This window comes from Conger conger, chromosome 6 (assembly GCF_963514075.1).
Source record: "Conger conger chromosome 6, fConCon1.1, whole genome shotgun sequence".
Taxonomy (NCBI): domain Eukaryota; kingdom Metazoa; phylum Chordata; class Actinopteri; order Anguilliformes; family Congridae; genus Conger; species Conger conger.
In genome coordinates, this window is record NC_083765.1 from 20,842,253 (window position 1) to 20,860,098 (window position 17,846).

General features: G+C 44.2%; 1 protein-coding gene across 1 annotated transcript; it reads right to left on the reverse strand.

Moving 5' to 3' along the window:
• Nucleotides 1-1,299: 1,299 nt before the first annotated feature.
• On the reverse strand, nucleotides 1,300-16,863 carry gabrg1 (gamma-aminobutyric acid type A receptor subunit gamma1). Its single transcript, XM_061246884.1, has 9 exons — nucleotides 16,763-16,863; nucleotides 5,902-6,062; nucleotides 4,875-4,942; nucleotides 4,384-4,604; nucleotides 3,966-4,048; nucleotides 3,293-3,430; nucleotides 2,825-2,977; nucleotides 2,123-2,322; nucleotides 1,300-1,575 (listed from the first exon to the last, which is right to left on the reverse strand). Exons 1-9 carry the CDS (start codon nucleotides 16,861-16,863, stop codon nucleotides 1,300-1,302), a joined length of 1,401 nt encoding a protein of 466 aa, XP_061102868.1.
• Between the last annotated feature and the right edge of the window lie 983 nt (nucleotides 16,864-17,846).

Consider the following 17,846-nt stretch of genomic DNA (forward strand, 5'->3'; position numbering starts at 1 on the left):
TTGGGAGTAATTATGTGGTCACCTTTAATTGAACATTAAGTCAGGGCCTCAAGTTTCGTGTTAACATCTCATCTGAATGGTTCCACCTCCACCAACACAGCATCCCCATCACAGAGCTAGGGTATTGGATTTTTTATTTTTTTTATTTTTTTTTATTTAAATCTTTCAGAACCTCCCATTGCAATACGAACCAAGCTTAGCTTCAGCAGTTAGACATGAGGAGAATACAGAGCTGTATGTTTAATGGCCGTATTGGGTCTTACTGATATGGTTCAATGACCATACTTCCCATTCACATTTAGCTCCATCAATTATAGAAACTAACTCATCTAACCACATGTGATGTGGTGAAGTGCATATAAATTTATGCACATACATATTTTTGTAGCCCAAAACTTGGATCAGTCTAACTGCATATAGCCTCATGGGAAAACTGTGTATGCCTGTATGAGCCAAAACCTGAGGGCTCAAATGGTCAATTCTTAAAAATATCACACACGTTATGACCACATATCCAGGGATTCTTCCAAAACTGATATTGAGAACCCCATTCAGTTATTAATGCGATTAATGCTGATTATGTGCGCACAGTAGATGCTCAGCTTAACTCTATGAGCACTTCCATCACTGTAAAGTATATAAATGTAACTATCAATCTATCCCAGGAATGGACAAAAAAAAGTATTTTAATTGGGCTAAAGAAGGTAATTAAGATAATGTAAATATAAAGGTGTGTGCTGGATAAAGTATGTAATGAGAAAGCAGAATGGCATTACTCCTATTGAGTATTGCCTCCAGTGCTGCCGATATGACCTCCTCTACTGAACATGCAGCATAATGTCATACTCATTGGAATATATTTGTCTAAAGAAGCAATTTTTAAATTTTTACTCACAGCTTGCTGGCTCCCTTAAATTACACCGCCCCCCCCCCCCCCCCCCCCATCTCAAAATCACCCCTTCCCCCAATCCATATACCTGTTCCCCACTGTAAAATCAGAAGGGGAGTATTCACAAGCAACTATTCTAAATCCTACACAGATCTGTTCATTTAAAAATCTTTTTTTATGCTACATTTGTTATGTTTTTGTTTGTTTTGTTCTTACAGTTAGACCTGGCCCCGTTTTTGTTTTGTTTTTTAGAGGAAGAGCTAACCCACCAAGTTTTTGTTTCGTTTTTACAGGTAGAACTAGCCCACCCAGTTTGTTTGATTTGTTTTTACAGGTAGAGCTAGCCCACCCAGTTTGTTTGATGTGTTCTTACAGGTAGAGGTAGTCCACCCAGTTTGTTTGATCAGTTCTCACAGGTAGAGGTAGCCCACCCAGTAGACGAGATTGAAGAGGCCGAACGCAGTGGGGAAGAATATCCGGGCGTAGGAGTCGATCTTGGAGACGCGCACCTGCATGCGGTTCTCGCGCCAGGCGCCCGAGCGGCAGTCTTCGAAGCAGCAGAAGAAGCTGGCACAGTCCTTCCCATCCAGGCACTCGTACGCGTAGTCGTCGTCCTCCTGGTAGGGGGCGATGTTGTTCATCTGCAGCAGCGACGCACTCGGCCGGATGTTCACCACCGCCGATCTCTGCTGGGTGAGGGGTGGGGTTATTGACCGACTGATGGCCTGACTGTTACGGCAGGAACCTGCAGTGTTGGCTAATGTGTACACTTAACCTGGGGGGAGCTGGTATTATACTGAAGGTCCCCCGAGAATAATACCCCTCACTTTCATGCTTTCTCCCTCTCTCCCTCTCCCTCCCCCTCCCGCTCTCTCCCACCTTCTCTCTCCCACTCCCTCCATCTCCCTCCATCCCTCTCCCTCCCTCTAGCCCACTCCCTCCCTCTCTCTCTCATCCCTCTTTCTCTCCCCCCCTCCTCCCTCACTCTCTCACTCACGCATACAATTGTCCCAGATCTCCTGCTCACAGATGTCAGTGCTATGCACTCTGCTTGGGTGATGAGCCCTTATGTGCTCTGGGGTTGGCGAGTCAGACTGCCTCTGTTCATAGTTGGCCCTCTAACCTGCGGGCTGCCAGTTAGTTTTAGCTTAGGCCTCTCACCTGTGTGCTGATAGCATTAGCTTAGCCCTCTCACCTGCAGGCTGCCAGTTAGTTTTAGCTTAGCCTTCTCACCTGTGTGCTGGTAGCTTTAGCCTTCTTAGCCTGCCGGTTGCTGGTGAAGTAGTGTAGCGTGCCATACTCCATCAGGGCGGCGAAGGTGAAGATGAAGCAGACGGACACAAATAGGTCCATGGCCGTCACGTAGGACACCTTGGGCAGGGACTTCCGGGAGATGGTGCTGAGCGTTGTCATGGTGAGCACCGTGGTGATACCTGCGCAAGACACATGAGATTAGAACCCTAACCACAACCTAGGGCCACTACTATGACCCCCAACTGAAAGCTTAGTATCACTATAGGCTCAGTACAAGCATTAAAACTAGCCCCAAACCAGGTCAACCCTGGTCCTGGAGAGCCACAGGGTCTATTGGTTTGTGTTATTACACCTTAATTGATCAAATAAAACAGTTAATTACACAGTCACCTCTTCAGGTTTCTTGGGTCTGAAGTGGTTGTGTTTAAGATGAAAACAGCAGACCCTTCAGCTCTCCAGGACCAGGGTTGGGGAACCCAGCAGACCCTGTGCCTCTCCAGGACGAGGGTTGCTGACCCCAGCAGACTATGTGGCTCTCCAGGACCAGGGTCGGGGACCCCAGCAGAACCTATGGCTCTCCAGGATCAGGGTTGGGGACCCTAGCAGGTCCTGCAGTTCTCCAGGACCAGGGTTGGCCTCCACACCTCTAGAAAGTCCTGCGTTCAGCAGAGTAAAACGTACCCAAGGACGTCCTGGCCGGCACGGCATCTTTGTTGATCCAGAAGGAGACCCAGGACAGCACCACGATCATGCTGCAGGGGATGTAGGTCTGGATGGTGAAGTAGCCCATCCGCCGACTCAGGTCAAAAAAGATTGTCATGATGACATACTCTCCTAAGAAAGGGAAAACACAAAACCCAGTCAAAACAAGACTCCATCTCTTAAATATGATAACACCCCCTCACAATAAGACCCAAACCATCTCTAAAATATGAATATGCTCCCTAAAACAGAGATCAGCAACTCATAGTCCTTGAGGGCCAAGAACTGCTGGTTTTCTACTCTCCCTTTATCTGGAGGTCAGGTGTGAAGAAAATCAGTAGCATTAATTAACCTGGGAGAAAAGAAAACCAGGTCTGGATTTGGATTGGAGGGCCAGAGTTGATCATCCCTGCCCTACGACAATATGATAATCGGGGCGAGTCACACCTGATTGGGTATGGGCCACATCTGAAGTGTTCCGCAGCCCCACGAATGCAAACTGGTACAGTCTCCAGTACCGCTGATCCGCCACCTCCACCGACCTCCGCTGCCAGCGGTACTGAATCTCATTTTTGGGGTAGCCATCTACAGGACAACAGTAGAACAGGAGTGATGTTATAGTGCAACCCCCACACTGCCTGAGCTCCACAACACAGCAGTTCATGAGGGCAAAAGGCTGGGACGCAGTCTGAAAGTGCTATACAAGGCTTTGAGTGGGCTGTGGGATTCCCAGGACAAGTTTGTACAATTGACCCCGGAACAGGAAGTAGGCCACAGGATCCTAGAGCAGCGATGATAGCAAACAGAAAGTAGGCTCCTGGACCGCGGAACAGCGATGATCACGGGACAGGAAGTGGTCGGATAGTGAAACACTAGACCGATGGAATGCAGCACGCAGGACACAAATCATGCGACGATGCGATGCATGAATGATGGTTTTCACAGTTTTTTGGGTGGAAAATGTGGCTCTTTCCCTGATCTCTGCAGGCCTGTGAGATGGCGCTCAGGGTCTAGAGCGAGGCACTCAAGCAGATGGGGTCAGCATCACTGACAGCTCTGGATATTTACTGAGCCCGAGGCAGAGATGTGAGTGGATAAAAGGGGAGAATTTAGCACCTACAGCTGGAGAACTCCAGGGGACAGGAGTGCTCGTCCATGGGAAAGTTATGCAGCTTAAGGTAGCACTCCGCATTAATTGTCAACCTGACAAAAAAAAAAAAAATTGCAGAAGAAAAATAAAACGACAAAACAAGTAAATATTAAGTAATCGCATGTGCATCACATCATTTTTGAAAGGTGAAATTATGGCAGCGTAATTTTATTTTTTGATTTTAACTTTAATTTCCTGTTACCTTGTACTTGTATTGTTTATGTGTGCAAGAACTTCAGATTCATATGTACACAAAATAAAATTGAACGGAACAAACAAAGACGACTTTGTCTTGACAGGGTACAAATGTAGAATTTAAAGCCACACAGACATCTAGTACTAAACAAGAAACGTTAATGAGCTTGGGTGCGTTAACGAGCAGCCCCACCTCAGTGTGTACATCACCCGCCCGTTGCTCCAAAGCCTCAACAGCCGGTTGGGCGTGGTGATCCAGTGGGCATCGGACTTCCGGGAATTCCGGAAGAAGGTGTCTGGGATCCAGATTTTCCCCACCATGTTGCTGTTGAGCATTAGGAGCTTCATGGAACTGTTGAACTTCAGACGACTGTCGTACCACGTCTGGGCGAAGAATATGTCAATGGTGTACTCCTTAAAAACAAGACGAGAACTAATTTAATGAGCACACCGCCATCAGACAGTTCATGTACTTACTTTTCTGAACAAGACTAAAATATTATACTAATTAGGCTGTAATAAGAGCATATTACCATAAATGAAAACAAATGTTACTGGCATTTCTGTTTTTAATGCTTGCAAATGGGAATGTCTGTATCTCCAGGGTTATGAACACATTTTAAAACTGACTTCCTGAATCTGCCATCTGTTTACCGGCTTTGAACACGAGAAAAAAACACTCACCATATTGATGGGGTCGACGGGTCCTATGCTGTTGACGTAAACTGCCGTCTCGATAACAGTTGGCCTCACTGTAAAAAATTGCAATGCGCTGTGTGAATGTGGTTTTAACTATTAAAAAGACATCCACATTTTAATGTGGCATCTATCTAAGCCAGAGACACCCTGAAGTATAAAACCTCTTCAATTATACTGTCAAAGGAGCAGCTCCTTGCGTGCCAAGATTGATGTGTGGTTTGAGGTTGTTTGCAGTCGTTTATTTTGCCCAGTGTCCAGAGCTGCAGCTGAGAAGCTAATTAACTTAAGTCTTTGCACAGTAGTATTGGTTTTCAATCCAAAGTGATCTGGCTTTGTTACAACAGGAATCTCTCTACAAATTCCAGCATATGCAAGTGTAAGGCTCTCGACGGAACCATGTCCGCCATGATTATGCAGCAGGAACAGGAGCTCACAGTTAGAGCACTGTGGTCAGCAGAATCGGTTTTCTGTTCAAAGTGCCCAAGCCTGAATTCAATCATCACAGCTTTGGTTTACCATTTAAATGCAACTGTTTATTTTTCTTCTTTCTTCACAAAGAGCTTGGAGAGTTCAACAAAAAGCCGAAAATAACTTTCCAGACAAAGTCAAAGACAAAGTTGAATACAGATGTGTATTGAGCCTGGCACTGGCAGTGCACATGGTAATTGTATTCTTTATACTCTAAATGAATATGGCATGAATACATAAGGGTAGGATTTCATATAAATTGTCCTGAATTTTGATTCATTTTTAGTAAACATTATTTTCTTCACACACACTTTGGTGAGTTGAGCCATCACTAAAACTTCCTGAATAGGATGTCTGCTTCAGTTTAATTGTACACCAAAGTGTGGGTGCATTAAATTGTTGATTCACAAATATAGCTTAGCTCATTAGTTGCTACACTTGCTGTAGTACCTTTGTAAAAACGAGGAGATGGATTTGCACGTAATTGTAAGTCAAAGTTCAGGACATGCGTTGATGGATTCAATCGTTGGTGGAGCGTCCTCACCTCCAATGTCAGGCCGGAGTTTGTTGTCGTAGCCCAGGAGCAGTTTATTCAGGATAAGGGTGACATCGCTCTCGTAGACCTTGGGTGACAAAACCCAGGTTTTATTTATTGGGACGTCTTCATAGTCTTCCTCCTCCAGTTTGTTTGGGCTGAATGACTCACTTCAAGGAGAAAATAGAAAACATTTGTTTTCAGGCACAACGCCATCAATCTCAGCTCAGGGGTCCCCGCAATGATTCAAGGGTCCCCCACAATGATTAAGGGGTCGCTCTCAATAATTCAGGGGTCCCCCACAATGATTAGGAGGTCCCCCTTAATAATTCAGGGGTCCCCCACAATAATTAAGGGGTCCAGCTCAATAATTCAGGGGTCCCCAAAAATGATTCAATGATTTCAAGAACCCTGCTGAGAAGAGCAGTTCAGACCAGCTCCCAGCTCAATATGATTTAGCTGGTTGACCAGTTCAGACCAGCTCCCAGCTCAATATGATTTAGCTGGTTGACCAGTTCAGACCAGCTCCCAGCTTAACATGGTTTGAGCACCTCATGTTTTGAAAGAGCAAGTAACTGGTTGTCCAGCTCATACCCAGCTAGACCAGCTTATGACCAGCTTGACCAGCTCAATTTTTGAAGCTGGTCAAGCTGGCATAGCTGGATTTTACAGCAGGGAAGCACATTTGATCTGAAAGTTGCAGACATGCATGCTGAAATATGGGGTGAATCATTTGAACCAAAAACAGCACCTGCTTAGGTGGACTTGGCTTCAGGGAAAAGAAGGCTCTTTTTTGCAGAATTAATGAACTCTCCAATGAGAGAACCATGAGACAGCACAATGGGGACGGTCTGATGTTAACCTTCCTTTCCAGAGTAAGCTCTTCATCAGTGTGACACTTGTGCACACACTCACACACACACACACACACACACACACACACAGATCTGTCCGATTCCTCCAGCAGGGTGCTGATGCTATATATATGCCTTAATTGCCCAGCGTAAAATATTGCAAAGGTCTGAAAGCTTGGGACCCATCCAGACAATTCAGCTATTTCTACTGTGTGTGACCATCTATTATGTAATGTCCCAACAGGGCACGTCTGTAACTGACTGTACACGTAAGTCAAATACACATAGGGCACAACTATAACTGACTGTCCCCACAAGTCAAATACACATAGTGCACAACTAAAATTGAGTGTCCACACAAGTCAAACACACATAGTGCACAACTATAACAGTTTCCCCACAAGCAAAACACACATAGGGCACAACAAAAACTCAGTGTCAGTGACATATCCATAAGTGAGTGTTCCCACTTGGTATGTAGTTAATTTAAGTATGAGCTAATTTTTAGTTGAGCTATTTATGAACTTACACGCAACTAAAGGGGAGTAAAAATGAGTCATATCTGTATTAAGGCCATGGCATTTAGTATTTCATGTGATATTTTGTTGGTTTTTGTTTCAGCAGAAAAGTAGATTGAAAACTAGACTGCCCATTAAAAGTGTCACGCTAAAAAAACCCAAAAAGGGCAAAAACAAATGCTAGTAAGCATAATGCCATATACAGGTACAGTAAAAAACAAAACATAGAAACACAAAAATAATAGCTTGTCTTAAACACCAAAAGTGAAATGATAAAAAATAGATTCAAGAAGACAGCAGAAATAAATCATTACCATGTTGCTTAAGGCAGCACCTTCCCAGCTACAAAGCTAATGTCAGCACTGCTTTTTTCCCCAGAAGAAGAACGTGCTCCGGTGCTGACAGATGTTGTGTGACAATCATGCCGATGGCACGGGATGATGTCTGCACTGTGGGTGCTGCAGCAGAAGGGCTTCTGAGGGACCGCGTGCAAATTTCTGTTTGTGTAAACGAAAATGCAATTCAAAGACCAGGGCATTTTCAGAGCATTGCGTTTTTACAGTTGCGTATCCTCGAGATCTGATCCATTGTTGAAAGGATGCATCCACAATGGATGGCAGAAGATTTTATGCATCGATTTTAGCATCATGCCACATTAACGTAAACATATATTTGTAGACGTCATTTGCACAAGACTACCCCTGAAGTGTGTGTTTGGGATAAAACATTTGTTTTATTGAGGTGCTCAGGGCATTTACTGCTATTTCTGACAGCAATGAAAGAAACAAATGAATCTTTTTACCTTTTTCTGACAAAATACTTTTCCTGACTGTAATGGTGGTAACTGGTCCTTAGTATCTTCTACTGCCCTTTCAAAAATTGGCAGTATGCCCACTTTTTGGCGAAGTAATAAGTAATAAAAGAAATAAATCATCTGACAGCACTTTATCCAAAGAGCATGACAGTGGGAATGACTAGCCAAAAACCATTCTGCATGACCGTTTGTCATGCTATAGATTCTCCTCGCTTCAAAAATATGCATTATTATATGCCCATATTCTGATTTATTTAGAATCTGTTCACCAAATATTGTGCGTCGTAAGCCTTTACAGGATATTATTTATTTTCCACTAAAGTATATATTTTTTCCCATTTTAAAACATATCTCTAAGTAAACTTCAGATTGATTGTTATACTGAATATACTCAAACTCTGCAGTTCCTCTCGGTATGAAAGGAAGGCATTGCTGAAAATCAATTCTGTTGATGAAAGGGCATATCCTATTAGAGCGAATATCTCATGAGTGGTAAGCTCATTAAAGCCAGAGGGTAGTTAATATAGGGGCCCTGACTCCTGGCCCTTTGATGTGAGACCTGTTTGAGTGTGTAAAATGGTGATTTATGTGACTTACTGTCAGCCTCAACACATAGATTGGACAACCATCTAGATGACATCTGGATATCTCCATGGGACACTGGAATCTGTGGAATCTACAGCATTTCTGGACAGTTTAAAAGGTTTGGGACAGTGACGTATTGTGAGACAAGCCTACATACAGGAGTGCAAGGGCTGTAATTACTGCAAAATGTATATTCCTCAGGTCCTGCACCTATGCATGCTGGAATATGGCTAAAGTCAGCCACAGAAGATGGTTAAAATCAGTCACTCTCGATTTTTCAAATAAATCCCCGTTTACACACAAGCAGCAAAACCATATGATGACTGCAGAGGAAAATGGTTGAACAAAAGTGTCACTTTTGCATAAAAATTACAGCATCCCCCCATTTCAGAGCACCATAATGTTTAGGACACATGGCTTCACAGGTGTTTATAATTTCTCAGGTGTGTTTAATTGCCTCCTTAATGCAGGTATACAATATTTTTAGCACCTAGTCTTCTGATTACCTTTGGAAGCTATTATTGCTGTTTATCCACATGTGGACCAAAGCTGAAGACAATGAATGTCAAAGAGACATCTGCCAAACCTTAGGCTGACCAAAATCAATAGTTTGGAACATAAATAAGAAGAAAGAGAGCGCTGGTGAGCTTACTCATCGCAAAGGGACTGGCAGGCCAAGGATGACAGAAGAATTCTCTCCATAAATCCTCAAACACCTGTCCACAAGATCAGAAACACTCTTCTGGAGTGTGGGTTTGTCAATGACCACTGTCCGCAGAAGATTTCATGAACAGAAATACAGAGGCTGCACTGCAAGATACAAACCACTGTTTAAATGCAAAAACGGGATGGCCCAGTTAGTTTGCTAAGAAGTACTTAATAGAGCAATCACAGTTCTGGAAAATGGCCTCGTGGACAGATGAGACAAAGAATTATTTAGATGTGAGTGACAGCAAAGCAAAGTATAGAGGAGAGAAGGAACTGCCCAAGATCGAAAGCATACCACCTCATATGTGACACACAGTGGTCGGGGTGTTATGGCCAGGGCATGCAGAGTGTTCCCCAAAAATGTAAGTAGTAGACCAAAAAAAAAAAAGGAGCCGGGCAGCATGCCACCTTTTATGACTTACAGTGGCTCTACTTTTAGAAAGACTGCGATTGGTGGTCGATACATGTCCCCTGTGCTGGCGCTAGCAGGGCGACATCCGTCCTGTTTGTTGAATTAAACTATTATTTTTAGTACATTGATGAGTAGCAAATTGTTTTATTTGGAGCATCTTTGAGAGAAACCGGCAAAGGTGTGCGTGCAGACACCAGTGACAAGCGAAGCAGAATAAACTGGAACATGACATTAGTATTTGGAATAAAAATGTGTTGTTTGAATTTGTATTAGTCACAATAATTAATCTCACCAATCTTCAACATTTTATTAGTCTTAAAATAATAACAATCTTATTATTATTTGTAATGTTTTTGTATTTGTTCTGTATGTTTTCATGTTTATTCTTGTTTATTCTTCATTTTTTATAGTTACCTGGTTTATGTTTTCCATTACAGTTCTCTATTGTCCTCCCCTGTTATGTCTGCGTCTGAATGTTTGCCAGTCTAGTCACCCCCCAATGTTTGCGTGCCCCACTATTCAGGTGTTTACGGTATTTTCAGGTTTCCAATTATTTTCGTCACTCACGTTTTCTTACTTCCTGCTTTGTCTTGGTAGTTAAATGGTAGTAAAATGTCTTACTAACTACTACTAATCTAGGTTTTGTACAGTACTAATACGATTAATACACTTACTGTCTGTCTAACTAACTAACAATAAAAATAATATTCACTATGTTTTCCCACCTGTTGTCAATTTGTTTAGCCCACCTTTTTCTCTGCCCCGCCTAGATTGTCACCTTCCCTCTTGTATTTAAACCCCATTCTCAGTATGCTTCTTTGTCAGAACGTTGATCGTAGTAAGTGCCGATTTTGTGTAAGCCTTATTATTGAGATTCATGATAGACACCCCTTTGCCTTGACTTCTGTACCTGCCTTGCCCTCTTGTTTTGTTTGCTCATCTGATCTTCTGGTTTTCCGACGTGTTGTTTTGTATTTTTGACTACGAGTTTGTTTTTGCCCTTTTGTACCTTCACCCTGTGATTTCCTTGATTTTGACCTCTCGCTTGTTTTTCGTTTGCTTTTTGTTCTTGGCTTTGTACTGGATCTCTTGGCTTTGACCACTGAACATTAAACTACAATTTTTGGATTATCCTGTGGTCTGCGTCTGAGCTCTCTGCACCATACATAACAATTATTATTTTTAATGTAAATACATGTTTACAGATCACAGGTTTGAATCGGCAACAGTACCTGCCTTAAAACTAAAATGTGCTCTTCAAAGTCCCATTCAGCTGGCAAATTTGAGTAAAGGATTAATAAATGTGCTACAACCCTGTGTCTGTGTTAACGAGCGTGTTGGCCGCCATAATTATCCATAAATTAAGGCTCTAGATGACATGAAATGCCGGTCAGAAGTCTATGCAAAATACCTCAGCTTCCAGTGGGGGTTACATCCCCTCTGAACCTCCCCCATTTGTGTCCCTACCAATGTCAAAATCAAACCTAGCCCTTGGACACCAAAGCTCTACTAAGCTCCTCTCGGAGACTGGGAACTGATCTTGTGTCAATTCTAACTGATTTGTTTATTAGGGCATGGGCTTCTTCCTCCTCTATCTCTGCACTGCATGGAGGCTCTCTGTGAGGCTGGCATTGGGCTCTCTGTGAGGCAGGCATTGAGGCTTTCTGTGAGGCTGGCATTGAGGTTCTCTGTGAGGCTGGCATTAAGGCCCTCTCTGAGGCTGGCATTGGGGCTCTCTGTGAGGCTGGCATTGGGGCTCTCTGTGAGGCAGGCATTGAGGCTCTCTGTGAGGCTGGCATTGAGGTTCTCTGTGAGGCTGGCATTGGGCTCTCTGTGAGGCAGGCATTGGGCTCTCTGTGAGGCTGGCATTGAGGTTCTCTGTGAGGCAGGCATTGGGCTCTCTGTGAGGCTGGCATTGAGGTTCTCTGTGAGGCTGGCATTGGGCTCTCTGTGAGGCAGGCATTGGGCTCTCTGTGAGGCAGGCATTGAGGTTCTCTGTGAGGCTGGCATTGGGCTCTCTGTGAGGCTGGCATTGGGCTCTCTGTGAGGCAGGCATTGAAGCCCTCTGTAAGGCTGGCATTGGGGCTCTCTGTGAGGCTGGCATTGGGGCTCTCTGTGAGACTGGCATTGGACTCTCTGTGAGGCTGGCATTGGGGCTCTTTGTGAGACTGGCATTGGACTCTCTGTGAGGCTGGCATTGGGGCTCTCTGTGAAGTAGGCATTGAGGCTCTCTGTGAGGCTGGCATTGAGGTTCTCTGTGAGGCTGGCATTGGGGCTCTCTGTGAGGCTGGCATTGAGGTTCTCTGTGAGGCTGGCATTGAGGTTCTCTGTGAGGCAGGCACTGCGGCTCTCTGTGAGGCTGGCATTGAGGCTCTCTGTGAGGCTGGCATTGGGCTCTCTGTGAGGCAGGCATTGGGCTCTCTGTGAGGCTGGCATTGAGGTTCTCTGTGAGGCAGGCATTGGGCTCTCTGTGAGGCTGGCATTGAGGTTCTCTGTGAGGCTGGCATTGGGCTCTCTGTGAGGCAGGCATTGGGCTCTCTGTGAGGCAGGCATTGAGGTTCTCTGTGAGGCTGGCATTGGGCTCTCTGTGAGGCTGGCATTGGGCTCTCTGTGAGGCTGGCATTGAGGTTCTCTGTGAGGCAGGCATTGAAGCCCTCTGTAAGGCTGGCATTGGGGCTCTCTGTGAGGCTGGCATTGGGGCTCTCTGTGAGACTGGCATTGGACTCTCTGTGAGGCTGGCATTGGGGCTCTCTGTGAAGCAGGCATTGAGGCTCTCTGTGAGGCTGGCATTGAGGTTCTCTGTGAGGCAGGCACTGCGGCTCTCTGTGAGGCTGGCATTGAGGCTCTCTGTGAGGCTGACATTGAGGCTCTCTGTGAGGCTTTCATTGAGGCTCTCTGTGAAGCTGACTAGGGCCTGACTGGCTCTGGTGTGGAGGGGGATCCCCCTCTACAAAACCAAATACCATTCCAATATTGCATCATTCACATTCTTCAGATTAATTTAGGACACAAATGGAATCACTCAGGTCTTTCTTAATAATAAAATACCCTATTGGTAAAATAATAAGTAAGCATCAGTTAAATTTAGAGAGTTTTTGCCAATTCATAGTCACTGAATCAAATTAACTCTTTATTAATGTTTCTGTTAAGTAGCCTAAATAATATGCAAACTTCACATTGCATAATGTAAAACATATTCTATAGGCTACATAAATTCTATTTAAGATATTTTCTGCTGCAACACCAAATGAGGCATGGGTTCGCTAAATTCCAAAAAAGCGATCGAAATGGATGCAATAACTACAGATATCCGAGTGCACATTTTGATGGGTCCACTTCAGACCCCTTCAAAATCCAAGTCAAGCAGGGATGTTGTTTGGGATATTATTTTCTCTCCTCCTGCGGCAAGCCTTCGGAACATCAACTGAGGGAGTCTTCCTGCACGCAAGGACCAATGGTAAACTATTCAACCTCACTCAACTAAAAGCTAAATCAAAGGTCAGAGCACTCATCATCTGGGCCATGCTGTTCACTGCTGACGCAGCAGTGGCAGTACACTCCCAGGAGCACCTGCAAACCCTCATGGACCAGTTCACCCAAGCATGCCAGGACTTCAGCCTGACCATCAGCCTGAATAAAACTAAGTCAATAGTTAGAAATAGAAATTTCACTTACCTTGGGTCCACCATCACCAACAACCTGTCACTCGATGCTGAGCTCAGCCGCTGAATTGGAAAAGCAGCCTCTAGTTTTGGGAAGCTCACAGCCAGAGTATGGGGCAATGGCAAACTCACAGCCCACACAAAGGTACAAGTATACAGAGCCTGGGTCATCAGGACACTCCTGTATGGCAGCGAGCTTGGACCACATACTCGCATCAAGAGCGGAGGCTACACAGCTTCCACCTGCGCTGCCTGAGGCGCATACTGGGCACACTGGAGTCCTGGAGAGAGCAGTATGTACTCTCTCCTGAGGCAGCAGTGTCTTCGCTGGCTGGGCCATGTTCGGCGGATGGACGACAGACGAATCCCAAAGGACATTCTTTACGCGGAATTATCACCTGGCAAGGGGCCACCCACAGCTACGCTATAAGGATGTCTGCAAGCAAGACCTCAAGTCCTCAAGACCATATTCAGTGGCAACAGACACATATGAACCACCTTGGCTCAACACCATGAAGCAAAGAGAAGAGGAAGAAACAACAACAGGAAACCGCCACACCATCAACATCATCAGGTCCGGCCTACACATGCAACATCCGAGTCGCCCGAGTCTGCCTCTCACGGATTTGGGGACTAGCGCCCAAAACAAGCACAAGCTAAAGATGGCAGCAATACAGGCCTGGTAGAGCATCACCAGAGAAGACACCCAGCAACTGGTGATGCCCATGAATCACATACTTCAAGCAGTTATCGCATGAACAAAACATGACTTACTTTCATTTACATAACATTGCTGTGTGGTGCCCTGAAATGGGGGGACTATGTATACAACAGCGAGGCTTGCGTTAGCGTCTGCTAATAAACACAGGTGCAACACACAGCTTGTGTTAACATCCACTTATAAATACAGGGGCAACACACAGCTTGTATTAGCACCTGCTAATGAACAGAGGTGCAACACACAGCTTGTGTTATCATCCACTAATAAACATACAGGCAACACACAGTTTGTGTTAGCATCCACTAATAAACATACAGGCAACACACAGCTTGTATTAGCATCTGCTAATGAACATGTAGAATACAGCCCAAAAGGACAGGCCATCAACAACAAAGATCTTGATTCATGGATGAACAGACTGAAAGGGCTCGCCCAACAATGATCTGCTCACAGAGTACGCATTTGCCACCCTCTCTGTTTTTATATTTATTAATTTGACCAAAAGGTAAAAGTGTTGCCACAAAAAACACCTGTTATCTACATACTGCTCTTATGCTAACCAAGACTAAGACTGACTGACCCAAATGGATTATTTTTCGACACTGTAGCTCAACAGGAAATGGAGATATATGTGGAGTAGGTGGGAGAGCCTTTAGCCTAGTGGCTAAGGTACCTGTCCATGACTGGGACCCAGAAGGTTGATTGTTCAGGCTCCAGTGTAGGCACGATAAAATCAGCACAGTAGTTGGGCCCTTGGTCAAGGCCCTTAACCCCTCCAGGGCGGGATTGGGCCCAGTTTAGCGACAGTAAGTCGCTTTGGAAAAAAGTGTCAGCTAAATAACTGTAATGTAATGTAATGTAATGTAAGGTAGCTTAGGAGGCTCCCTGAAAATGCTAAAGATACCGTACGATTTAATATAGGACTCCAACACACCGCATGCCAACAATACACACCTCACTGGGCATTAGCAAGCATTTTAAATTTGTTTTTACAGATGCTGTAACTCCCAGTGGAGAGAAACATCCGCTACATTGCCCTGTACTTGCCAACTAGGGCAAAAAAAAATAAAGCAAAGGTCGACACATTCACACTGATCCGAGCGATCAATGGGAACTATCCTGGCTACAGACAGCATGAAGGATACTCAACGATTAAGTGTTATATACACCCACTTAGAGTGTGAGTGTGTGTGTGCGTTTGTGTGTGTGTTTGAGGGGGGTTGTGTTGCATACAGACTTGCCTGCCTGTTGCAATTAACCTAAGACTCACTCAGTCACCAGTGAAAATATTGTTGAAGATGAAGATGCAACTGAAGTGAAGCCAAATTCCACAAATTTTGAATAGGGCATATGTTGGCATTAGTGCAAATTGTAGGCTAATCACATGCACACACAAAACACAAATATCTATATAACACAAACAAGGCAAAGGTCATGCATCACTGTGAGTTAGGTCACAGAGTATCAATACAGTCTTTCAGGTTTGACCTCTTCTTTAGTTGTACATGATTCTAGGTGGTCACAGACATTTTCTCTTTTAGTTTTTTTTAAAACTTGCTGGCTATGGTGTTTGACCATATGTGATATTATAGTTGCAAATTGCAAAAGGGGAACATCTCACCCTTAACCATAAATCATTTGACGTATTTTAGAAGGGGGGGGGGGGGGGGGGGGGGCAGTACGGGACGGGCGTGCAGCCGGACATTTCACAAAAGCTATAAAGCCTTTTGCCGCAGATCTCGAACAAACGAGTATAACTCAAACACATCTCTGGCGTGGTGACAGAGAGAGGTTCCGTGTATGTTCGCTATTATTTATCACTTTTTCTCAATTTACCGATTAAATTAACATCTGTAAATGTTAATAAATGTGTAAAAAAAACAAAAAAAACAAGGAATTATACATAGTCGAGGCCAGGAATTAAAACGCTGATGTCTGACTTGGCGCATAATTCGTTTTCAACACAAGTACGCTGATCTTAATAAACGAGCTGGCCTCGGCTGCCCAAGGTTGTCCCTCTTCCTGAAGTGACATTGCCTAGTAAAACCGAAACGGAGCGAAGAGGATTGTCTCCGCAACCACACACACACACACACACACACACACACAGAGAGAGACACCGTTGCAATATTATGATTCTGTTATAAAGGGAGAAGGAACTTGAATCAATTTCGATGAAGCATTTGTGCGCTTTTACTCAACAGTATTGCAGACACAAGTGTCTGGAGGATTCCCCCACCGCGTTATTGTTGCAAGACGGAGTCACATATATAATAAAAATAATAATAATGATATATTATTATTATTATTATTATTATTATTATTGTTGTTGTTGTTGTTGTTGTTGCTAGTGACAGAATGTTTCGTATTATTACAGTAACGAAATTCTGCAAACGCAGGGTTAACCAGGAAACGTCCTAGCCCATTCACACGATGTAGTTTCGCTTGAAGATGCACATGAATAATAGATATTTACTTAAAACTGCCCAACCCTGTTATATAAAAACGCATCACTCTTCGACAAGCACATCGAACGGCAGCCTTTGTCATAACCACATTCCTGCTTTTTCTTTAGCTCCTCTAATGCCAAACTTACCAGACTCGCAGGCAAGCTAGAAACAGGCAAACAAACAGCGCCTTCCCCCCGATACGATGCAGCCGAACCTCCGAACCGAGCGCGAAATCCCCGCCGTTCATGTTCATTGAAAATGACTGAAAACGTGGTTCTGGGAAAGGATATCAAGCAAATATATTCCCTTTCTACTTCTTCAACTGTTTTAGTGTTATTCAGCGGGGAGCGGGCAGGGTCCGGGTCTGTGGATTGACAGTTCAATCTACCAATCGGTGTATTTGAGTGTTGCATACATTATTTTTATAGTATCTCTCCGGTTAGGTGGGGCTGGGGGCAGAGACGGATCCCCTATATGATTTGCAGAAGCCGGCTTCTGTACCCCCGATGTAACGAGCTCCAGTGCGTGATGAGAATAAGCGCCAAGATGCGCCCTGGGTACTCCATAATCTGCGCCCATCGCCCGCACTCACGGCTGGTTGACAGGTCCCGGGAAACCGTAGATAAAGATATTTTATTATGTATGTCTTGGGTGTGTCAAGTTCCAGCGCATACACGTACACTCACATCAATCAATCATTCATTGTTGCTGTTATTTATAAATACAATGAATTATTCCAAACGAATATACATGTAGCAATATGAGTGATATTAAATGAACAGCCTAATCAACACAAGCAAAAATGTCCTTCTTGTTTTTTTATTTTAACTTGGTTTAATTTCTCATGAAGATGACTAATAATAACACTAATAATAATAACCACCACAATGTATAAGATGTCCCACAGTCATACCAAGCAAAGCATTTTTCTGATTTGCCTTCAGCCCTGAGTTAATGAAGAGAGATCAAGGGAATGGTTCTAGCAGATATTTTGTATTCAGACAGTGAGAAACAGGAGGGGTTTAAGTGTATGTGTAAGTGTGTGGGTGTGTGCGTGTGTGTGTGTGTGTGTGTGTGTGTGCGTGCGTGCGTGTGTGTGTTTGTGTGTGTGTTGAGGGGGAGACGTGATCAGTAGTGATGATATGTTACCATGGTGATCCCTGCCATTCACATTCTAGACTGGTATGGCTGCTGGCATTCTCTCCTCACAAAGATGAACCTGCTGCTTCC